The 24,617-nt window shown below is 42.5% G+C and overlaps 1 protein-coding gene across 2 annotated transcripts in view; it reads left to right on the plus strand.

Moving 5' to 3' along the window:
- E2F3 (E2F transcription factor 3) overlaps positions 1-23,817 on the plus strand; it is a 91,479-nt gene extending 67,662 nt beyond the window's left edge. Inside the window, exons 2-7 of one of the 2 annotated variants that reach the window (XM_050789554.1) lie at positions 9,342-9,453; positions 10,702-10,921; positions 12,250-12,408; positions 16,142-16,256; positions 17,563-17,698; positions 20,259-23,817. In XM_050789554.1, coding sequence (XP_050645511.1) covers positions 9,342-9,453; positions 10,702-10,921; positions 12,250-12,408; positions 16,142-16,256; positions 17,563-17,698; positions 20,259-20,521 — 1,005 coding nt within the window. In that variant the 3' untranslated portion in view covers positions 20,522-23,817. The remainder of the gene's footprint in view (positions 1-9,341; positions 9,454-10,701; positions 10,922-12,249; positions 12,409-16,141; positions 16,257-17,562; positions 17,699-20,258) is intronic. The other variant, XM_050789555.1, reaches the window with a different exon arrangement.
- Positions 23,818-24,617: the final 800 nt, after the last annotated feature.

Below are 24,617 nucleotides of genomic sequence, written 5' to 3' on the forward strand. Positions count from 1 at the left end.
AAAATCCTCATGCCCTGACCCACTAACCTAATGGCCGGAGTCCAAGTGAGATTCAGCTGTGGTCTGCTCTGAAGCTGGAAATTCCCTCCTTTGGGTTATTTCACTGATGTACTTAACTTGGTCTTCATTCTTTTTACTTCCATTTTATTTCACTTTCCTTCTTCCTTTGTTCAAAATACCTGTCTCATCTTTGGCTTTGAGGCAAAAGGTATCATCTATCAAGTTCTGTCCCTTTCCTGATCTCCTATTAACTAGGGAGAAGGGAGTTTATTTTAGCATTCACAGTTTGTTAACATACAGCAGGCCATGCCTTGTGCTTGATTTAATTTTTCCTGTGGCTCAGTTGCATGGTGGATAAGAACATCCCTTCCCTCCCCACCACAGAACTGGATGGCCTTTCTGGTGGCATATCCTATTTCTGTTTTGAACCCGTACATATTGAATGGTACATAAGACGTTCAACAGTCTAGAAAATAAACCACCAGACTTCTGTTTAACCCCAAATGGAAATGATATTGCTTTTCTTGTTATGCAAGTAACCCACGCTCACTTTAAAATGATTTTCAAATATAAAAAGCTAAAAAGAAGAAAGTAAAATCACCATAAGCCTACTATCCAAAGATTAATGCTTTTCAACTATTTGGTGTGTGGTATGTATCCTTAGCTACTTGCTTTCTATGCATATAATTTTCTTACAAAAATAGTTTTACTATTCACACCTGCTTTTTTTAAAAAGTTACATATGTCGCTGTACATCATTATTAATTGCATAACATTTCAAGATATAAATGTACAATAACTTACTGAATTTTTCTTCTGAGGTTGGGCATTTATGTTGAATATATAGGCTGGGCACAGTGGCTCACACCTGTAATCCCAGCACTTTGGGAGGCCGAGGCGGGCGAATCACCTGAGGTCAGGAGTTTGAGACTAGCCTGGCCAACATGGTGAAACCCTGTCTCTATTAAAAATACAAAATTAGCCGGGCGTGGTGCTGCACGCCTGTAATCCCAGCTACTTGGGAGACTGAGGCAGGAGAATTACTTGAACCCGGGAGACGGAGGTTGCAGTGAGCCGAGATTGCACCATTGCACTCCAGCCTGGGCAAAAAGAGCGAAACTCCACTCAAAAAAGTAAAATAAAATAAAATAAAAATATGTTGGACATATGTGGAAAAATCAAATATTCAAGAAACAGGCTGTGCTGTTTTTAATAGACAAACCCTAGAAACAACCTAAATGTTGAGGATGTACTCCAAGAAGTAGAAATGCCAGTTAGTATGGTATAATGTATATGTAGACACATCGCTTTTTCAAATAAGATCAAAAATTGCAGAAATATAAACATGAAGTCATTGCTCGTTTAATTTGACTTCCCAGAGATAACCATCATTAACATTTGGTGTGGATCTATTTTCAGGCCTTTTTCTCTATGGATTTAGGAAAAATTTTAGTGAAGTCTGTGGTTTCATGGTTTTTTATATTACACATATCTCTGCAACTTTAATTTTTCTCCTTTATATTTCTTGAAAGTCTTTTGAAGTCATCTATAGAGATTAAACTCCAGCCTGCCCCCCTCCAACACACACACACACACACACATATGCACACACACTCACTCACATCTATCCCTTCTGCAGGTTGGTAACATTGGAGCTTTGTAATTTACCTGCTAAGGGACTTTGGGAATTTATTCCTTAGTTCATTCAAAATAAATAAGTCAATTTGACTGAGTGCATGCCATATGCAAGGCTCTGGGGAAACTAAGCTGCTTATGACCTGAGCTTAGAGTCCAGTGAGGAAACCTGGAGTGTGCATTTGTCATCATGGTAAAATCGTGCAGTGGCAGCACAGATGTTGCTATGGAAGCAGAGGAAGGACATCTCAATAAGGCCAAGGGTGTCGTGGTCACTGACAAATTATTTGAATAGACGGAGGTTCAAATCCTGGTATCTGTGCCAAACGTGGAGGCTCGCATCTGTAATCTCAACACTTTGGGAGGCTGAGGTAGGAGGGTCATTTGAGCACAGGAGTTCAAGATCGGCTTGGACAAAATAGCAAGACCTCATCTCTACCAAAAAAAAAAATTAGCCACTCGTGGTGGCGCTACTCAGGAGGCTGAGGTGGGAGGCTTGCTTGAGCCGGGAGTTTGAGGCTTCAGTGAGCTATGATCACACCATTGCCTTCCAGCTTGGGTGACAAAGGTAGACCCTGTCTCTAAAAAAATGAAAAATGAAAATTCTAGTATCTGTCCCTTGTTAACTGAGACCTCGGGTAAATCCTTAACTTCTGTCTCAGTGCAAGCTGGGTGTAGTAATTCCTACCCCACAATGCCAGCATGAATATTCATTGGGAAAATCATTATAGGAGAGGAGTATTGAATGTCCATTAGTAGATGTCTGGTTAAGTAAATAAATCATGGCATATTAATTAATACAATATTATGCAGCTATGAGAAATGAGATCATTCCAAGTGTTCTGATAGGGTCTAACTCAGACATGTGTTATTAATAGAAAAGTGTGTGTTTTGCTACGATTTACGGGAAAGACGTTTTAAAGGTGGGATGGTAGATAGTCTAGGTAAATACAGGTATGTATATGGCTTTCTGAAAGGATAGCCAAGTAACTTCATAGTGCTTGCCTTTGAGGAAGGGAACTGGGATCAGGAGTAGGGAGAAAGTTGGCTTTCCATTTATACTCATTTATGCTGCTTAAATTACCATACACATTTATTATATGTAAAGAAGAGTGTATCATTAAGGCAATGTCAATTTAATATATAGCTATTCAAATGCCTTTATATGGGACTTTTCACAATCTTTTCATTAAGTAGTTATAAGCATGGACTTGTAGGTGTGCTTACTGTCTATAGAATCTTGGAAAAGTTAGTTAATCACGCTAAACCTCCCTTTTCTTCTATAAAAAGGAATTAATAATAACCGCCTTATTAAGGTTGTTGTGAAAATAAGATAACAAAATTGAGTGGAAAACAGTTAACATGGTGCATAGCATATTATAAGCGCTCAAATGTTTGTTGTGTCATAATTAATACTAAAAGTCTGTATCTATCAGTGGTATTAATAATAATCTAACTCAGCTGCGTTTTACCAAAAAGGGATATTTGTGGGCTCACACACATGAAAGTCTGTGGCATGTGTGCCTTTGGGTATGGCTGTAGCACCTCCCTTGAAGGCATTGGGACTCAGCCTCTCTCCAGCTCTTATGTTGGCTCACGTCCCAAGTAGCTCCAGGCTTGCAGCCTACTGGCCTAATAATGCCCAGTGAAAAGAACCCAGTACTTTCCCAGTGGTTCCCAAGAAAAATCCCAGGATTGACTGACTCATCCTGCATTGGTCATGGTCTCATCCTTACCCCAGACACTTGAACCTCGGGATTGAGGCCAGGATTCAGTACTCACCTCTGCAACCTTGATGGAAAGAGTCGTCCTAAAATGTTCAGCAGTCTCAAGTCTTTTATTTTCATGCTTGGAGACTAATAGAAACTAAGAACATCCATAGAGCTCCTTCTCCAGTGGAAAAAAAATAGAGGCAACAAATATCAGGCAGGCAGACTATAGATGTTCCCCACTGACTCCAGTGGTATTTCTTTTGGGGTTTTATTTGTTTTTGTTTAGAGAGAGAGATATGGGAGTCTTGCTGGGCTGCCCAGGTTGGTCTCAAACTCCTGGGCCCAAGTGATCCTCTTGCCTCAGTCTCCCAAATACCGGGGACCACAGGCGCATTAGCATTGCACCCAGCTCTAACTACATACATTTTCCTACATAGATTTTCAGAAATGCTTACCAGTACAACTGTTTCATTGCAGAGGCATGTTACTGTCCATGGGGCTAAGGTTTTAATATTAGCACATACCTTGTTTATAGTACAAGTTACCCTTGGAAGTCCTGCCGGAAGGTGCCGTATGGAGTTCTACACAGAATCTCACAGAGCCAGGCTTTCCCACCGTTTGGGACCAAATGGCTCATCCTTCTGTTGAGCACTGGATTAGTTGGTTGTGTTACTGGTAGGGGCCATGTAATGTAAAGATCTGTGCATGAACAATGAATACCTCTCCAACCAGCGCGATGCTCCCACTGTGAACTGACAAAAATTGAGATGACCCAGAGAAGAGATTTCTGTCCACCCTGGTGCTCAGCCCAGGGCAGGGTGGTGGAGACAGAGCTCACCCGCACGATTTAAATCCTGCCATATAGTTTTTTGTCTTACCAGGCATGTGTGCTTGAAGTTGCTAAGTTAAGCATTAAAATAATGCTGCTCCATCAAATATCAAAACTCTTAGCCCTTTTTCAAGAGATTCGAATGATTGCACCCATGTTCAGATCTGAGACCAAACAGGTAATATGTGGTCCCCACAAATCCAGTTCCGCCCTCCCTGTTCACTAAACAGGGGAGGAAAAACAACAGGATAACCCAGCAGGAACCTCCATTCTGAAAAGGGGAAATGACATAAAGTGCTCACCTCCTGCTTCTTGTCATGTCCTCAACAGGGACAGCAGTTTTTAGAGCCTGTAAGTCCACCCTGAGTTCCACCTCCTGGGAGGAATTCTGAGGCTGCCCCTTCTTCACACCTCACTTGTTTCTGGTGTGGCTTTTGGACCTAGTGATTGACTTCCTTAGAGGTTCAACATCATGGGCCTTCACTTTCTAGACTGAGAGATTCTCCAGCAATAAAAGTGCCTTTAAATTTTAGTAGCTTGTCCATCTAGCATTTAGATTTGGTCAATTTATGATTTGGTGCTTAGTAACCAGAGTTACACGTGAAGACTAGTCCTGGTCTTTCCAAGTTAGGTCTCAGTCACTTAGCAGTAGACCTCTGGAAATTTCCCTGACCTACAGTTTAATGCTTCCATAGGCCTTTGCCTCATGGCAGTCTGAAACAGTAGCCTGGGAGAGAGAGACAAAACAAATATGCCCCCAGCCTACTGGCCAGTGGCTGGTTCTTTACTGCTGAGGCACAGCCCTACGTCCCTAAGAGTTCTGGGTCCCAGACTCTTTTCTGAGTTTGTCTTCCTTCTGTTCACTTTATTTTTATTTTTTGAGACAGAGTCTTTCTCTGTCACCCAGGCTGGATTGCAGGGGCACCAACCTCCACCTCCCAGGTTCAAGCAATTCTCATGCCTCAGCCTCCCAAGTAGCTGGAACTACAGGTGCATGCCACCACGCCAGGCTAATTTTTGTATTTTTAGTAGAGTCAGGGTTTCACCAGGCTGGTCTCATACTCCTGACCTCAGGTATCTGCCTACCTCAGCCTCTCAAAGTGCTGGAACTACAGGCGTGAGCCACTGTGCCCAGCCCATCTGTTGACTTTAATTTGGGCAGAGAATACAGCTCTATGTCTCCTTAGATTGCTTTCTGTAGAGAAGGCCTCCATAGCAAAGCTGTTTTCTTTGAGGCGGGCCAGCCTCAGATGTAGTTTCTCTCTATCTGTAGTATCTTTCTGGCGGTCACAAGAAGTGACCAGCACACTCTGCCACTCTAACAAGGCCTGCCAGCTCCCTGTCACGCCATAGCCATCTTGACTCAGCCAGTTCCACAAGCTGTCACTGGCAACAGCACAATTCTAGGTTCCCGACTCAAAACACTTTAAGCAGCCAAGCGCAGTGGCTAACGCCCATAATCCCAGCACTTTGGGAGGCCGAGGAGGGCGGATCACGAGGTCAGGAGATGGAGACCATCCTGGTTAACATGGTGAAACCCCGTCTCTACTAAAAATACAAAAAATTAGCCAGGCATGGTGGCAGGCGCCTGTAGTCCCAGCTACTCGGGAGGCTGAGGCAGGAGAATGGTGTGAACCCGGGAGGCGGAGCTTGCAATGAGGCAAGATCGTGCCACTGAACTACAGCCTGGGCAACAGAGCGAGATTCTGGGTCTCAAAAAAAAAAATGCTTTAAGCAAAAAGAGTTTGTTGGCTAATGTAACTGGAAAGTCTGGGAAAGATCAACAGTTGCCCCCAGGGCATGACCAGAGCCAGAGTTTTGAGTGGTGGTCTCAGACCCCTCTCTCTCCTTCTCTCCACTGTGCTTTCCCCTGGGGAGGCCCCATTCTCAGGCAGCTTTAGGCTCCTCACTTACCAACCTTACTGGAAAGACATACCTGCTTCTCGCCAGACAGTTCCAGAAACATTCCTGGGGTTAGCCTTTGCTCCTCCAGCCTTGGTCATGAGCCATTCAACCTGTTCGCAGTGGGGGCAGGGAGGGCAGGATGGGACACAATGATTAGCCAGGCCTGGATCACCTGTGTGCACAGATGTGCTTAGACCGGGAAAGGGATGGCTCCCCAAGGAACAAACAGGGAGCTTCTGCCTGATAAAGAGGGAATGTTTGCTGGACCAACCACAGCAGGCCCACACGCGGACTTGACAGAATGGCTGGGAGCGGGAGATGAAGTCCAGCAAGCAGATTGTCCTGCCGGGGCCATTAGAGTAATGTTTAACTCAGCACTGCAGTAGAACAATAAGGTGTGCCACTGAGGCAAGCCACACCGTAAAAATATATATATATAAAGAAACGTGAAACAATTTTAATGCTACATCTGACCCATTAACAACATTGGGGTTAGAGGTGCCCTGACACAGTCAAAACTTTAGATACATCTTTTGATTCCTCTAAACTTAACTAATAGCCTGCTGTTTGGGGTTTTCATTATTATTTCAGTGATGGGGTCTTGCTATGTTGATCAAGCTGGTCTTGAACTCTTGGCCCCAAGTCATCCTCCTGAGTAGTTGGGATTATTGGTGTGAGCCACGCATCCAGCCCTAATAGCCTCCTGTTGACTGGAAGCCTTACCAATAACATAAATAGTCAATTAACACCTTTTGTATGTTATGTGTATTATATACTGTATTCTTACAATTAAGCTAGAGGGAAACTGTTATTAATAAAAGAAGGTTTGGAGTGAATGAAAGTGGAATCCACAGGCTAGATTTCCCTCATCAGCCAAGCAGAACTAGAGGTGAGGGTGTGTGAAATAGGCCGTGCTGGCCAGAGCGGGGCTTTGCCTGAGGGTCTTACTCTTTTCCCCTAAGATCTAAAGCCGGGTTTCTCCAACTTGAAGGTGTATCAGAATCACCTGGAAGACCTGTTAGATTGCTCAGCCCCTTTCCCAGAGTTTCTGATCCAGTGCATCTTAGGTGTGCTCTAGAATTTGCATTTCCTAGCAGCTGAACTTGATCCAGGGTTCAAAGTGTAGAAGACATATGGGCATATAGAACAGCTGGATGAAAAAAAAAATAAGAGAAAATAGATTTACTGTTAATTACTGGAAGTGGATCATCATAAAATTCATTCTCGTCATCTTCACATTGAGGAAGCTGTGGTGAAAGAAAAAGAGGAGGGGGTTGGTCTTTTTGTCTCAGGGATGGCAGAGGAGGAAGAAAACCCACATATAAGTGGACACACTCATGGCCGGGTGCAGTGGCTCATGCCTATAATCCCAGCACTTTGGGAGGATGAGGTGAGAGGATCACTTGAGCCCAAGAGCTCATCACCAGCCTGGGCAACATAGGGAGGTCCCATCTCTACCAAAAAAAAATTTTTAATTAGCCAGACATCATGGTGTTCACCTGTGGTCCCATCTACTCGGTAGGCTGAGATGGGAGGATTCCTTGAGCCTGAGAGGTCAAGGTTGCAATGAACTGAGATCACACCACTGCACTCCAGCCAGGGCGACAGAGTAAGACCCTGTCTCTAAAAAAATAAAATCAGTGGACACGGACAATCCAAACCCATGTTGTTCAAGGGTCAGTTGTATTTTATTTATTTCATTTAACGTGATCACTACTAAAATTGTTGAGATAATTTTACCCTGTTTTGTACTAAGTCTTCGAAATTCAGCGTGTATTTTACACTTATACCACGTGTCAGTTTGGATGAGCTAGCAGTGGCTATTGTAGTAGACGGTGCAGGGTTAGCCGGTAACTTTCCATAGAGGGGCTGAATATCCAGCTTCCGCTGATAAGTTATTACATACATTTTCACATCATGGGGAGTTATTTTGAAATTGCAAATCTCGGCTGGGTGTGGTGGCTCACGCCTCTAATCCCAGCACTTTGGGAGACCAAGGTGGGTGGATCACCTAAGATCAGGAGTTCGAGACCAGCCTGGCCAACATGGCGAAATCCCGTCTCTACCAAAAATACAAAAATTAGCTGGGAGTGGTGGCGTGCACCTGCAGTCCCAGCTACTTGGGGAGGCTGAGGGAGGAGAATCACTTGAACTTGGAGGTGGAGGTTGCTGAGCCGAGATCACGCCACTCCACTCCAGTCTGGGCAACTGAGCAAGACTCCGTCTAAAAAAAAAAAAAATGCAAATCTCATTAGAAGAATCTGCCTGAAAATGAGCCTAAATACATATTTTTGTGCTGCGTGTCTGGTTGGTGCCACTTATTTCCTAAAACACCTGTCATACCCATACAGTTGGTACTTAACAACTGCTTAACCATCTATCTTTTCTCTTGGACTTGAAGCCCCTTATCTATCTTGCTTACTAAGCCCAATGTCTAGGTACCTAGAAGACACTTTGTGGATATTTTTAAATTGAATTGGAGTTAAATTAAACACTTAGATAAGGACTTCTCATTTGCCAGGCTTGGTGAGAAAATGGAGAAAGTAATATTGGTTGAAGCCCAAAATTGCATGTTTGCAGTATTTGTTTTCCCGATGAAGGACCATTTGTAGTCTGTGACTAGTTGTGTTACTATTCAATCACCCTTTCTCTCATTGAATATACAGTATATAGAGAGAGTGATTGAAAATCTACAGAAACCCAGGCTCTGTGCCAAGCGCTGGGTATACAAAGATAAATGGGAAACAGTCCCTGCCTTAAAGGAAATGAGAAACAGATAGGTCTTGCAGTTATACCGAATAAGTGTCATGATACAAATAAACACTGAGTGTTTGGGGAGCACAAGGAAGGGGGTCCAACCCAGGTCAGAGAATAGGAGATGGGCAGGAAAGACTCACTGTGGAAAGTGAATTTAAGTCCCACGGCGCCTGTGATATTCTTAGCATCCAGCCCCATGCCAGGCACGTGATGTGTTGAATCAATGAACAAAGTGACTCCTGAACCTAATGCTGAAGGATCGCTGTGTTTGTCCATCTGGGTGTGGACGGATGATCACGGCAGGTGAAGAGAGTGTGCATGACAACCCGGCCTCCAAAGCTAGAATCCTGGCTCTAGGGAATGACAAGATGCTGAGTGGGGTGGAGCAGAGGGGTGAGAGCTGGCATGAGCCTGCAGCATTTGGCAGGCCAGCCCACAAACTGCCTCCCTTCTTGTTCTTGTCCATATGACCGGTGACGAGAGATCGCACTTTCTTATTACAGGCAAAGCGAAGGCTGGAGCTAGGAGAAAGTGGTCATCAGTACCTCTCAGATGGTTTAAAAACCCCCAAGGGCAAAGGAAGAGCTGCACTACGAAGTCCAGATAGTCCAAAAAGTAAGGATCCTTTCATCTCTTTCCTTATTCTTCTTGGTGTGGAATTTCCAACTTTCAAAGCTTATGGCCGGAAGGATGCCGAGGTGTGAATAATTCTGGCGTGTTTTGTTCTTTTTCATTTCTTTCTGTGCTTATCCAAAAAAATAAATACAATGTCAGCAGACAACCGGTGAAAGGCTACAGAGTCACACTGGTACCATAAGGGAAGGCTTCTTTTAACTGTATGCAGTTTCATTTTCCAACTCGGAATACGAGCTTTTGGCATCATTCTACATCAAATTTAATTTTAACTTCCCTTAATGGACATTGCTTCAGAGTCTGAGGCAAACTGGATGTCCACGAACTATGCCAGAGTCACTAGTGTCTGTGCCGACCTCAATATCCAGCTCAGCATATGGTAGCGTAAGAATTGATTGAGCCCAATAAATTGCAGGCTGTTTCTCTTTCTATCAAATACTTTTACCGTTTCTTGTGGGAGAGAGAGAAACGTAGGTTAGAAATAGCCAAATAGTCCCTTTATGTATGTGTTTGCATTTAACATAAGGGCTAAATTAGACTTTGTTCTCTCTCTTCCTGTAGTTCATGCATTAGGCAATCCACAAATGATGTGTGACACTAAATTAAAACCTTGACTTGTGCACCTATGGGGGAACAAGTACAATATTAAATAAGGAAATTTCCTTTAAGAGAGATGGGGAGATTTGGCAGAAGACTTTTCCAGGTAATTATTTATCAAAATGAAGCATTATTTGGAAAATTGGTGAACAGGTGATACATGCACACACAGATACCAGAGCCTGAAAGGCCATTTGAGACGGGTCTGTTTAAGACCTTGTCCTGCAGTGCTAGTGAGATTCATAGCCTGGCTCCATCACCGTAGACCTCATGTGTGCTGGTCCCCTGAGGTCACAGCACTCTTTCATTCATTTGAAAGATATTTTTTAGCTCCTGCTATGTGTAAATTCTTCATTAGAGACAGGGAATCGTGTAAGCCAAGGTAGAAACTTGAGAAATTCAAGGTGAAATGCTTTCCTCAAACCCTGGAATTTTTACTCTCCCTTCCTGTTCTAATAAAAAACTTTCATAGCTTTCTATGACTTGCCAACAACAACAGCAATGACAGCCTTGCTTCAGATACTAATACTTTGGCTGCAGTGGGAAAGAGAGCTTGCTTGACTGCAAAGACACCCTTCATTTCTTTACCTTTCCCCCTATCCCCCACCCGCTCGGTTTTTGTTTTTCTTTAAGCTCCAAAATCTCCCTCAGAAAAAACGCGGTATGATACGTCTCTTGGTCTGCTCACCAAGAAGTTCATTCAGCTCCTGAGCCAGTCACCCGATGGGGTCTTGGATTTGAACAAGGCAGCAGAAGTGCTAAAAGTGCAAAAGAGAAGGATTTATGATATCACCAACGTTCTGGAAGGCATCCACCTCATTAAGAAGAAGTCTAAAAACAACGTCCAATGGATGTGAGTAGGAGTCCTCCCCATGCCCTGGCTCTGAGGGGGTCGTTTCAAACTGCCTGGTTTCTTAGTTCGCGCTTTCACATCCATGCCCACACATTCTTTTCTTTTCTCTCCTACTGTTTTCTTCTCTCTCGTTCTCTCTTCCCTCCTCGGCTTCTAAGCCAGAAGTTCAAAGTCTCTTTACAAAGAGACTTTGTTTAGATACTGTCAGAGATAAAAGGATTTATATTTGATCAGCATCAAGCAAGGGGATCCTTAAAGAGGTCCCTACAACTGGCAAATGGACTGCTATTCATCTGTTACATTGATGTCTGTGTGCACCCACATGTGTATCTGACAGATGTGTACACGTCTTCAGCTTGTTTCTAATAAGAATCTGGAGATGATGGCTTGTGGGTTATCTATGTGTATATGTACAACTGCATAGTTACAGAGTATCTTTATCCATGGTTCTAATAGCAGATTAACTCACTTTCTGAGTAAATTAAGGCAAGACTTAAATGCCTCCATTTCGTCTGTAGAGCAGGGATGGTAGCATGATACTTATACACCCACCTGTATGATTACATATGTAATATATTTTGTGATTTTTAGAGCATCTAAATAGCCACTATAAGCACAGTATTGAATTATTAAAGCATTTTAGAAGGAATAATTCCGTTATAGGAGGGCTTTGAAAAAATACTAATTCAGATAGAAGATGAATAGGTACCTTTTTTGCACTTTTTGGAATTTTGTTTAAAGTTTGGTAACCCATTTTGGCCTCTGGTTTAGAGAAATATATTGGGTGCTGGTCTCGGTTCTTGCATACATCACATACATCTGTTTCCTTTACTTTCTTTTCTTTTTAGTTGTTGGTATAAGACCATCAGTAATTACCTGGGTTTTTCATGCTTTTTTGGATGGGTTGTTTTTTTTTTTTTTTTTTTTTTTTTTTTTTTTTAAATTTTGAACCATTCCATCTTCTCTGTCTGTCTCTTTTTATCCTTTTTCCCCTTTCTTCCCCCTATCACCTGGGAGCCATGGGGCAGGGGAGGAAGGTGGTTGCCTTCTTTTGCCCTCTGAATTTGAACCTTCTGAAGAAACAGACCTCCCCTGGAGGAAAGAATCCTGAAAATAGCAGTGCTCTTTCACTAAATTTCTATGCTGTGAAAAGTGCAGAACTGTATTTATGGAAAAAAATATATATATGTATAAATGTTCTAATTTTAACACTTGGCTAACAAGCAATGTGACCTCCTGTGTCAAGAGGAGACTTTTACCCAAAGGATCATTTCTCCTTCCCCTCCCTCCCATGAGTAGCCATGAAGAGTCTGTGTTTGGGTTTCTAGGGGCTGCAGTCTGTCTGAGGATGGGGGCATGCTGGCCCAGTGTCAAGGCCTGTCAAAAGAAGTGACCGAGCTCAGTCAGGAAGAGAAGAAATTAGATGAACTGATCCAAAGCTGCACCCTGGACCTCAAACTGTTAACCGAGGATTCAGAGAATCAAAGATATCCTTTGTGCCGCCGGTTCACTGGGGGTTAGTGCTTCGTAGACTATTTCCAGAGTTGACAATCTGACTTATGCACAAGGTAGATTATTATTCTGATGTCATGCAAATGAGTACCTGTGTGCCTGCGTGTGTGTGTGTGTGTGTGTGTGTATGCACATGTGTGTGCGTATGCACATGTGTGTGCAAACCCAGTTAGCTTTGCCTAAAAAGTCAGTATTTATGGTAAGATTGACACCAACTCGATCCTATTATCTATTTTGATACCAGGTGGGAACTGTTTTTTAAAGCATTTTTTCATGTGTGGTTGAGACATATGGGTACACTTCAGCGTAAGGCCACACTATTAAAAGATACATAAGGTGTCGGTATTAATATTAATGACAACACTAAGCAGATTCGTCTTTGGCTTCCCAGATTTTTGGTGGGTGTTAGCTGTCACTGTTGGGGTTCTCACATTCTATTTTCTTTTCACCAGATATTGTAGCGATTGAAATTGGTTAAATCTATCTGATTGGGCTGTAGTTGAAGGGTTTGAAAGAGTAGAGAAAAATCATACTATAACTCTTAAAGTACATTCTACTGATTCCCAATACAAAAACTGATTTCGAAAGCACCCCAAGACCTGAGAAACCCCTCTTAATTCATCTGTTCCGCTACAAACATTAGTCCTTGGAAATAAAAATACGAAAGGTCAGTTCTTGTTCTCAACTTCCTGACAATCTATTGACGATCTCAGGAAAACCTGCTCTTCATCGTCTCACCACAGACAAAATAAGAGAGCGATTGCCACATTATGTCAAACAAGACTTGCCAATATTCTCAGTTATTAGAAGAAGACAAAAAACAATACTGTAAGTTATCCCATCTCTAGTTTTAGTTCCATACTTCTGAGAATGCCACATCTACCATTATTTGACAGAAAATAAAATGTGTTCTGCCCAGATTCTTCTAGTGTCTCATCTTTAATAGGCCTCCCCTTGGAGGATATGGAGATATTTATTTTCTTCCAATGTTGGCAGTTTTTCAAACCTGCAGTTGTTCATTTCCTGTTGATAGAGAATTAACCTTGTCAGCTGATAGTTAGTGAGATGGAAGAGAGAGAAGTATAGTGATTTGGGCCCCCAGTGGTGGGCAGAGTGGGTTTACAGGGGAAGAAATCAACAGTTGGGCTGTTGCAGTCATTGTTTGGTTGGCAGCCCTATTGCGGAAGATACGGTGGTTGCATGTGATTGGCAGCCTTCCGGGACATGTGGGCTTATGGCATTGTCACCTATATTAGCTTTCTCTGGGGCCTTTGTTGCCAAAAATGAAAGCTTCCTTGCAGGGAACTTCGAACCCAAGGAGTAAATTCAGGAGGGAGCCACAAAGGAAGCACTTTTAAGTTTGTAAGATTAGAAAATATATTTGCACAATTTATTTCTGTTCACCATTCAGTTCCCAAATTGGTACAGCTTGTTCACAAATGTGTTGAAATTTTCCTTCCTGCAGCATGTTGAGTAATTGTAGACGAGTTTTTCTTTTACGCTTGATCTTAGCCAAAAGGCCAAGAAGCGATGAGTTTTTATTTTAATAAGTTCTTGTCATACAGCTTTCTGACAGTGGGCTGTAGTGTAAGTACCTGGTTGTCAGTTTTTTCCAGTGTTCTCAGTAAAAACTCAGAACTGCCTGGCCTTCTATAAAGGCATCCATTGGCTTCTTTGATGGGTTATGTAGTGATCTAAAACCCAGAATCCTGCAAGAGCAGCCGCTGTAAGCTCAACACTGAATTAGCCATCATCTCAACTGTAAAGATTTGAAGGAGATAGTCTGTGATAGATCCCCTACATATGTTTGCAGTTTTGTGTGAATATGCTTTTTTTCTGGATTAGTAGTTCCATAGCTGCCTTCAGTTTCTAATAGGAAGCTACCACAGCCAGGAACGGTGACTCACGCCTGTAACCCCCGCACTTTTGGGAGGCTGAGGCGGGCAGATCACTCAAGGTCAGGAGTTCAAGACCAGCCTCGCCAACATGGTGAAACCTTATCTCTACTAAAAATACAAAAAAGTAGCCAGCTATGGTGGCGCGTGCCCAGCTATGGTGGCGCGTGCCTGTGATCCCAGCTACTCGGAGGCTGAGGCAGGAGAATCACTTGAACCTGAGAGACGGAGGTGGCAGTGAGCTGAGATCGTGGCACTGCACTCCAGCCATGGTGACAGAGTAGGACTCCATCTCAAAAAAAAAAAAAAAGAAAAGAAAGACAGAAGCTACTATTGTAAGGGACAAGACTTCATCTAGGCTCTCTAAGCCCCCCCTTTTTTTATATTAAACATATTAGATCACAGACTCTTAGCTATTAAATACATTATACTACCTGCTGAAATGCCCTCATTGGTTTGTTACTTGGTGTTTTGTCCTAGGAATTTTTTGTGGGTTCATGTAAAAAATAATAGTTGGCTAAAGACATTGTACATTAATTGTTTACTCCATGTCCCTTATATAAGAAAGCCATGCAGACTTCTCTCTTTTAGTGCCAAGTGTCAAGCTCACTTGAATACTTTTGTCCTATCGTAAGTACCGTATTCTTTCATGATAGCCTTTTAGGCTTGGCTGCCAGGACATTGAAAAGAATTGTTCGGTGCTTAGATAAAACTGCCAAGGCCGGGCGCCGTGACTCACACCTGCAATCCCAGCACTTCTGGAGGCCGAAGGCAGGCAGATCACTTGAGTCCAGGAGTTCAAGACTAGCCTGGGCAACATGGTGAAACCCCATCTCTACTAAACATTTAAAAAATTACCCGGGCGTGGGGGTGCACGCCTGTAGTCCCATCTGTTTGGGAGGCTGAGGCACAAGAATCATTTATCCTGGGAGACGGAGGTTGCAGTGAGCTGAGATTGCACCTCTGCACTCCAGCCTCGGTGACAGAGCAAGACTGTCCCAAAAAGAAAAAAGAAATAACTACCAAGAGTACTGAGATATTATTCTTTTCTCTTTTCCTAAATCAGTGTTTCTCAAATTTGTTCAGGTCGCAGAGCACCTGGAAACTGCTTTCTTCCTCATGAACACGGAAATATTGATAGAGTTAATATAGTACCACGCAAAGGATAATTTTTCTAACAGAAGTAAAGACACTCTTTTCTTTAGGCAATACATAATCACAACCAGCCCAGGTGCACTTAAGAAAACAAGCTATCTGCCTAAGCAGTATTCTGAGTTCTTCCACTAATGTATTTGTTACTTATTTATTTATTTGGTGGCTGCTGACACTTGCTTATAGATAGAAGTAACTGGAGTTTCAAAAAAATTATGGCTAATAGAGATTACATTTTTTTTTCCTGCAAATTGGAATCTGCCATCATTCAGTTTGAGTGACAGAACACTTTATTGGAGTTCATGGAATGCCTGTGCTGCAAAGGGCCCTGGCTTCAAGATAAAATTTCTGACCACTTAGTTTTTGATTTTCATATGATCATTTATTTTAACTATTCTGTTTCTATGTTTCATATTTTACATAGCCATAGTCTTTTAGAAATGGGTGGGATAAAGCTATTCATTTCTTTAGTTGTTTAGAGTGTCAACCAGAAATGAAGATTCATGGGAGACCCTAAACATTTGCAGGTCCAGAAAGGGGAGACATGTGCATACTTCTCTAAGTCATAAAATACTTTAAAATTTTCCATGCACCTATTTTGTCATTTTCGTCATACTTATATCTGAGGTAATTAGATGGAAGATTCCTTGACACTCTTTACGTTAGCTTATGTTACATATCAAGATATTCGAAAAATTAGTGGCCTTAAAGACCAAACTGTTATAGTTGTGAAAGCCCCTCCAGAAACAAGACTTGAAGTGCCTGACTCAATAGAGGTAAGGAGACAGCGTCTTTGTTCATCTGCAAAGATCTTTTTGGAATGCCTGAAATTGAAGAGTCATTGACTCATAGTTAAAGTCTGTCCCCCTCCTATGAACTTGATGGTTCTTTCCCATTTATTTTACTTAACCATACATTTTAAAACATTTCGACGGTTTGATGTTCATTGAGTATTCAAACAGCCTAACTTTGACCTAGCAGGATGTTCACTTCAAAGTGGTATATGATACCCTGTCCCTCTTGTACTTTCTCTGTTTCATAATTTGTCATCAGATGGTTTTGATCAATTGGAATCGCTTTGGAAAGCTTATATTGATTATCCTGTATATGGTCCCCACCACAAACAGATATATAAATGTTTTAAAGTTTCTCCCTAGTTTATAACATTTTGAGAGATCAAATGGGGCTTTGGGTTAGCTGACAGACTAGAATATTGTAAGAAAGTAGGGGGCATATTTTTATGATTTTCAGATATACTTGGATAATAGAGGCCTAGACTACAACTATAACATAAAGAGCTGTAGTAAAAAGAAAATCCATAGGAGATAAAAAGAGAATAAAAGTTACACGCTTCCATCTAGGGTAGACTTCTTACCCTAAAAGATAATAATAGCTCTTTGACCTAGATGAAAAAGATTTTTAACTGTTAGTACGCTGCATTCTCTTAATAGATGCAGTTCCTAGCACTTAAGAATACTATTCATCAGTATACAGTTCCACATGAAAAAGTCCTACCATAAAGGAACAATAACATGGAAATACTGTATTTGGAACACTTAAAGGACCTTGTAATAATTTGCAGAAAAAGAATATATCCAAAGAACACAATTCACCTCACCCATTGTGCTATTTTCAGACTGACTCTCCCCTCCCCCAAACCCCCCAAAAAAGTTTTCTTTCTCTAGGGCAGGACTCAGCAAACATTTTCATTGACTGTCAGGTAGGTGGTAAATATTTTTGTCTTTGCGAGCCTTACACCCTATGTCTGGACTGTTCAACTGTGCACCTCTGCCACTGAATATGAAAACAGCCAGAGGCAATAATAAACAATGGGAATGAGTGTGACTCTCTTCCAATAAAACTTTATTTACAAAGCCACTTGGTGAACTGGATTTGGCCCTTAGGCTGTGGTTTGCTGACCCCTGCTCAAGAGGGTAACCGTCTTTGACAGAGTTGGACTAGTAGGGAAAAAGCAAGTGAACAGTGAACATTGTTCTTACTTTCCATTTTTAGATAAAAATTACTATGGCTTTTATTTCTAAAAGAACTTATGATTCGAACTTTTCCCATTTCTGTTCATAGAGCCTACAAATACATTTGGCAAGTACCCAAGGGCCCATTGAGGTTTATTTATGTCCAGAAGAGACTGAAACACACAGTCCAATGAAAACAAACAACCAAGACCACAATGGGAATATCCCTAAACCCACTTCCAAAGGTAAAAATTCCACTTTTGTCTTTTGGAAACTATGTTAAAAATGAGGGTGACTAGAACCATCTGTATTGGAACCACAAGCCTAGGCAAGAAACAAAAACTTCTGTTGTTATTAGGTAACATGTTCTAAAAGACATTCTGACTGGTTTGCAGAAGAAAATAATGATTTTGGAAAAATGGCTCCTTCACCCACTTATGGAGTCACTTCAGACTTTTGCTATTGGCAGAGAATATTTCCTCGCAGTGTTTTTGAAAACCAGCTAAAGTGAGGAGCAAAGCTGTGAACTGTCTTGGTGGATCATCAGAGACACTTGACCGCACACCTTTGAATGACACCGCAGAGCTCATCAGAGAGGGCAATGAAAAAGGTTTGCCGAGAAAAGCCTTTGTTGGAGAATTTTTGTCTTATTTTCCCCCCAATGAGATGGGGAAAGGATATGGGAGGAGAACCTTAGGAAAATAAGTCTTGCCGGGCACGGTGGCTCACGCCTGTAATCCCAGCACTTTGGGAGGCCAAGGCGGGTGGACCACGAGGTCGGGAGATCAAGAGCATCCTGGCCAACATGGTGAAACCCTGTCTCTACTAAAAATACAAAAATTAGCTGGGCGTGGTGGCGTGTGCCTGTAATACCAGCTACTCGGGAGGCTGAGGCAGGAGAATCACTTGAACCAGGGAGTCAGAGGTTGCAGTGAGCCGAGATCCACCACTGCACTCCAGCCTGGCAACAGAGCGAGACTCCGTCTCAGAAACATGAAAAGAAAAGAAGTCTTGGCCGGGCGCGGTGGCTCAAGCCTGTAATCCCAGCACTTTGGGAGGCCGAGACGGGCGGATCACGAGGTCAGGAGATCGAGACCATCCTGGCTAACACGGTGAAACCCCGTCTCTACTAAAAAATACAAAAAACTAGCCGGGCGAGGTGGCGGGCGCCTGTAGTCCCAGCTACTTGGGAGGCTGAGGCAGGAGAATGGCGTGAACCCGGGAGGCGGAGCTTGCAGTGAGCTGAGATCCGGCCACTGCACTCCAGCCCGGGCGACAGAGCGAGACTCCGTCTCAAAAAAAAAAAAAAAAAAAAAAGAAAAGAAAAGAAGTCTAACTTCTTCCCGCTCTGCAAAGAGCAAAGGAAGCTCTTTGCAGTATATATGTTTTTCCATTTCCTAGCTTGAGGATATACATGCAGTTTTTTTTTTCTTATTGTCTCCTTATATAGCAGCGAGAATAAGGGTGATTTAAGTGAATAAGTCTGATTTAATACTGAGCAAAAGTACAGCACCTGAAATGGTAAAACAAAAGGCCATCTTTTTTCACCACAGAAATCCAAAGTGGATATGTCTTAAATGTATTTTTAGAGATCTCTTTAATAAGCTGGTTGTTCAAAAAAGACTGAGTTAAAATCAGTGAATTTGGCCGGGCGCGGTGGCTCAAGCCTGTAATCCCAGCACTTTGGGAGGCCGAGGCGGGCGGATCACGAGGTCAGGAGATCGAGACCATCCTGGCTAACACGGTGAAACCCCGTCTCTACTAAAAATACAAAAAGAAATTAGCCGGGCGTGGTGGCGGGCGCCTGTAGTCCCAGCTACTCGGGAGGCCGAGGCAGGAGAATGGCGTGAACCCGGGAGGCGGAGCTTGCAGTGAGCCGAGATCGCGCCACTGCACTCCAGTCTGGGCGACAGAGCGAGACTCCGTCTCAAAAAAAAAAATAAAAATAAAAAAAAATAAAATAAATCAGTGAATTCTGCATGTAGTCCCAGCTACAGGGAGGCTGGGGCAACAGGATCACTTGAGCCCAGGAGTTCGAGGTTAGAGTGAGCTATGCTTGCCTGTGAATAGCCACTGCCCTCCAGCATAGACAACATAGCAAGACGCCTTCTCTTAAGAAAAAGTGCTTTTTTCAGTTGGTGAGTTTCTACTAGGAAGTCAACTTTTCAGTATATATATATTGTTTTGTTTTGATTTTCTTTAAACAATGACCTAGATAGCAGAGAGAAGTATTTGAACTTGTTATCCTCTCATCGTTGAAGCTATATGCATTCTTGTTTATTGACTAGTTATTTGAAAAATGAGTGAGTAGACTAGGGCCAAAGAAAGATGGCCAGGCGTGGTGGCTCACACCTGTAATTTCCGCACTTTGGGAGGCCAAGGAAGGCAGATCACTGGAGCCCAGGAGTTCGAGACCAGACTGGGCAACGTGGCAAAACCCTGTCTCTAAAAAAAAAGATTAACCAGGCATGGTGGCTCACACCTGGAGTCCCAGCTACTTGAGAGGCTGAAGTGGGAGGGTCCCTTGAACCCCGGAGTTCAAGACTGCAGTGAGTCATGATCACACCACTGAACTCCAGCCAACAGAATAAGACCCCGTCTCAAAAATTAAAAGGGGGAGAGGGGTGGCAAGGAACTTTTTTGTACCTGTTAGCATAAAAGGTGATCTGCATCATAAAGTCATCTCATTGTCATTATTAGCAGAAGGCGCATGCTTTTTTCTAACAGCAACATATACATTCTTCCAGAAAAATTCATTTGATTTTTCTAACTTATTTTTTGTTTCCGCCCATGTTTCCCTTTCAGACTTGGCTTCAACCAACTCAGGACATAGCGATTGCTCAATTTCTATGGGAAACCTTTCTCCTCTGGCCTCCCCAGCCAACCTCTTACAGCAGACTGAGGACCAAATTCCTTCCAACCTAGAAGGACCGTTTGTGAACTTACTGCCTCCCCTGCTGCAAGAGGACTATCTCCTGAGCCTCGGGGAGGAGGAAGGCATCAGCGATCTCTTTGATGCTTACGATTTGGAAAAGCTCCCACTGGTGGAAGACTTCATGTGTAGTTGATTATGCTTCGTGTGAACTCTCCTTAAAAACCGATATTTTTTTATCATGGAACCAGAACATCTGTCATGCACTGTTGTCCCTTCCTACCTTCTTCCTCCAAGAGAGTATCATGAAGTAAACTACAAACTTCAGAAGAAAGCTGACATTTTAATGAATTTTTTAAAAAATTAATAAACAAATTGTCTAAACGCACAGTTGCAGGCTCCCTCGGGAAAGCCCTGCTTTACTCCAGGCTCCAAGATCTCCTGGCTAAGTCAGCAAGTGAGAAAATGTGCAATCAGGTGTCTCTCACCCCGACTTTTCCTTCCTCCTTCCTCCCCGGATTGGCTTGCTGTGCCTGACGGATGGGCTGTAGAATGGGGTCTGGCCACCTGGCCCGCTGGGAAACAGCAATCTTCCTTAATAGCATTTCAAGCCGTGCCTTCTCCGCAGAATGCATGTCTTTGGGGTCTGCTAATATGGAATGGAACTGCAGCAAATGCAAACTTGAAGTCATGCAAAAGTATGAAATGGATTTCTTCAGCTCTTCTTAGGAATATTTAAATTACTGTCATAATTCAGTTTAAGCTATGAACTGTGTGTCCCAGTAGGAGGTCAAGAAAACCTCCACAGCCTTCTGGATGAAGAACCTGTTTTCAAATATACTTGTTGCAGATACAGAAGACTAGTAGAGTTCTGCCACTCTAAGCTGTTGTGGATTTTCCTGTCTCCATGAACCACTCCCATTCCCCTGTCCCCAATGTGTTTGTGAGTTTCCAGTTGATTTGTAGCAAATGCCTACTTAGTTCTTTGTGGATTGTTTTAGACTTTTTATTGTTTTCGCTGCCATTTAAGCATTCCTGTGGCACCCATCACCATTTCAATTTAATTGTTTACTTTGAAGCGGTTTTTGCAAATTCACATTACTTAAGCAGAGGGAGAGAACCTCTACTGATCGAGCATCTAAACCTGTGTGATCTAAGGTTTATCAGCCTCTGCAAGGAGCTTTGTCCCATCGTGCTTCCATTCCCAGGAGGGGGAGCTTGGAGCGAGTCAGTCCTGGGGCTTGCTGACATGGGTGGCCCGTTGGAAAGGAGAACCATGTCAGATGACGTAACAGCCCCAAGGAGCAGCAAGCATGGGTCCCTCCATCCTTGGGCTTCCCGGGCCCCTGTGACGGGGGAAAGGGCTCTCTTACACCGCACTCAGGGAGACCACTTCTCAGGATGGGGTCAGATGGAGAGACCTCTAGGGAGAAAGACACCCCCATTGTGTGAGTGGCATTTCCTTAAGCTGGCAGGAACAGGGAGCAGCCCTGTGTCGGGGGCTGGAATAGTTCTGGCCAGACCCTGTTCCCCTTCCTCTATGAAGGAATCAGTTGGACCAAGGGAAGTCGGGGACGTAGAAAATGAAGCAAAACAATGCCAGGGCGTCTCCCGCTTTACTCTTCAGGAATGGTGTCCCAAGTTGGAGGCTTTGTGTCAGCTGCAAATCCTACCAGTTGTGTCCAAGAATGGCCTTCCCTCGGGCAAGTGGCAGTGGCCATCTCCCCCTGGGAATATGGCGTAGTATCTCCGGTCCATTCCTTGGATGCTAAGGACTGCGGGAATGAGGGAGTCAGATCAAGAACAAACCTCAAAACGAACAGTTAAATTGAAATGCTATGTGCCTGACCCAATGGTAGGCACATAGTAGGCACTCAACTCATATGTTTAATTGAATTGAAAATATCCCTTAGGAAAAAATTTTAAAAACACAAACAAAAAACCACAAGAGCCCCAGCCAGTTTACTCCAGGTAGATTTCCACAATATGCAAAGTGGTGGTGGGGTCAAGACAGATGACACCAGCACTTTAAACTCTTTGTGTGGGTATGCGTGGGTGTATGTTTGGGAAGAAAAACAAAGGTGCAGACTATCTTCCTTTTTTCTTCTTCAGCCTCCATCCCTGGCCTCCTCCCCTCACACACACTGGACTTGGTACAAAATGTCGGTGTGGTCCTAGATGAAGCATTGGGGTGGGGGAGGGAGAGGGAGCTTTGTGTCAAGTGCCTACTGGAAATGCACTGTGGGGTTTTTTCCTGTATGGGAAACCATTTATGCCAAGCTTTTCCCCATTTCCCATATTTATCTCATCTGGTTAGCTGCCTCTGCTTCCAGCTTTGTGTAATTCTCTTTGCCAGCTGCACAAAGCTGATTTTTTCCAAAGTCTAAAGACTGAGCTCACCTGGCTAGATTGTTGTGTGTTTTGTTGAAATTTTTCATAATGTAATGCCGTATTTATTGTTTTAAAAATGAAAGGAATACTAATAAGTCTTAAAAGTTCCTTCATGCATAAGATTTTTTTTCCAGTTACTGGGCTTAACTGGTGTACATTAATTAGATGTCCATACTGTATTTTGTTTGCATTAAGTACTTTTCTTTTTGACTTAGTATCCGGCACACAAAGTGGGTTAGTACTACAGTATTTGCGTTACTTTAAGTACTAAGTATGCAGGTTTCCTGGTACCATTGAGTTGCTGCTATTAAAGCTCACACACGAAATGGCTAAAAGTTACAAGTGTGCGAATTATGACTGCGTGAGCCTTAGAAAATAAAATGTATAAAGGGCAACACATGAGCTGTCAAACAGTGTTAGGTATGTGTTTATATGTACAGAGTTGTGCATAGCAATCGTTTTATTTAAGTGGATATGTAGTCTACTCACATTTTCATTATTTAGCAATTTTGTACAAAAATAGCAATTAATTTGTAAACACTGCCAGAATACTTTCTAGCTGGTTTGTAATTTTTTAAGAGTGTTATTTCGTTTTGTTGTTTTTTCTGTTCTTTGTTGTGGTTCTTGTTTTCTTTTTTGTTGTACGTGTAGATCTGTAAATAAAATTGCAGTATTTAAAGCTTAAGCTTTCAGGAAAAAGAAAATAAGAATTCAGTGTGTGCATGACAACTCGTGTGTATGAGAAGGAAGGATTTGAAGGAAGATGGCTTGCAGAGTAAGTCGGGTGGCAATTGTCAGGGTGTGGGAATTTCTCTTCCTACGGGGTACGTGATTTTGTAAAAAGGAAGTATTTCTCCCAAAATTGGGAGTAGGCAAACTACGAATCAGTTTAGCTTTGTGTTGTATGCTAGTTTAAAAAAGGAAATATGTAATATAATGTAAAAAACAACCACAAAAAAAAAGCTTTTATGATGGATTTTGTAAATAGATTTGTTACAGGGTGACCTGTTCTCTAGCTGTGATCTTACCACTTCAAATGGGTGTAATTTGAATAAATTTTGTATGGTAAAGGATCAATAAAATGATTTTTTTTTAAGAGTTCAGGCTTGTGGATGGGTTTTCTTTAATATTATCTTATGCTCCTCTATTAATTTAATTTTTTTTCCTTTTTCTTTCTTTTTCTTTTTTTTTTTTTTTTTTTTTTTTTTTTTGAGGCAGAGTTGATCACTCATGCAGGCTGGAGTGGAGTGGCGCAATCTCGGTTCACTGCAACCTCCACCTCCCAGGATCAAGCAATTCACCTGCCTCATTCTCCTGAGTAGCTGGGACTACAGACACCTCCCACCACGACTGGCTAATTTTTGTATGTTGAGTAGAGACAGAGTTTCACCATGTTGGCCAGGCTGGTCTCAAACTCCTGACCTCAAGTGATCGCCTGCCTCAGCCTCCAAAAGTGCTGGGATTACAGGCATAAGCCACCGCGCCCAGCCTATTAATTGAATTTTTTTAAAACATTCTTAAACAAGTTAACGAGAAAGGCTAAACAAAAGCTTAAAACGTCGTTTGCCTTACATGGTATTTGGGACTCTGAGAATACTGAGCAAATATTTGGTGACCACTTCTGGTACGCTCTACCCTCTGTGCAGCAGAACTCACCTTGTCCCTGTGACCATGTGCAGAAACCACTCTCGGACACTGAAGAATTTTTACACTGAGAAAGTGACAAGTTTGACGCCTCATAAGAGTTATAAAGCCAGTACACTTTAATTCTGAAATCTGGTCATTACCTCCCATGTTCTAGATTGTTTATTTCTAGTAACGACATCTAGGAGCAGATTTGAATTTTTTGACTGCCATGTGACACTGTTAACTCTGAACTTACATTTAAAAACCCCAAAGTG

The sequence above is a fragment of the Macaca thibetana genome, chromosome 4 (genome assembly GCF_024542745.1).
Source record: "Macaca thibetana thibetana isolate TM-01 chromosome 4, ASM2454274v1, whole genome shotgun sequence".
Lineage (NCBI taxonomy): Eukaryota > Metazoa > Chordata > Mammalia > Primates > Cercopithecidae > Macaca > Macaca thibetana.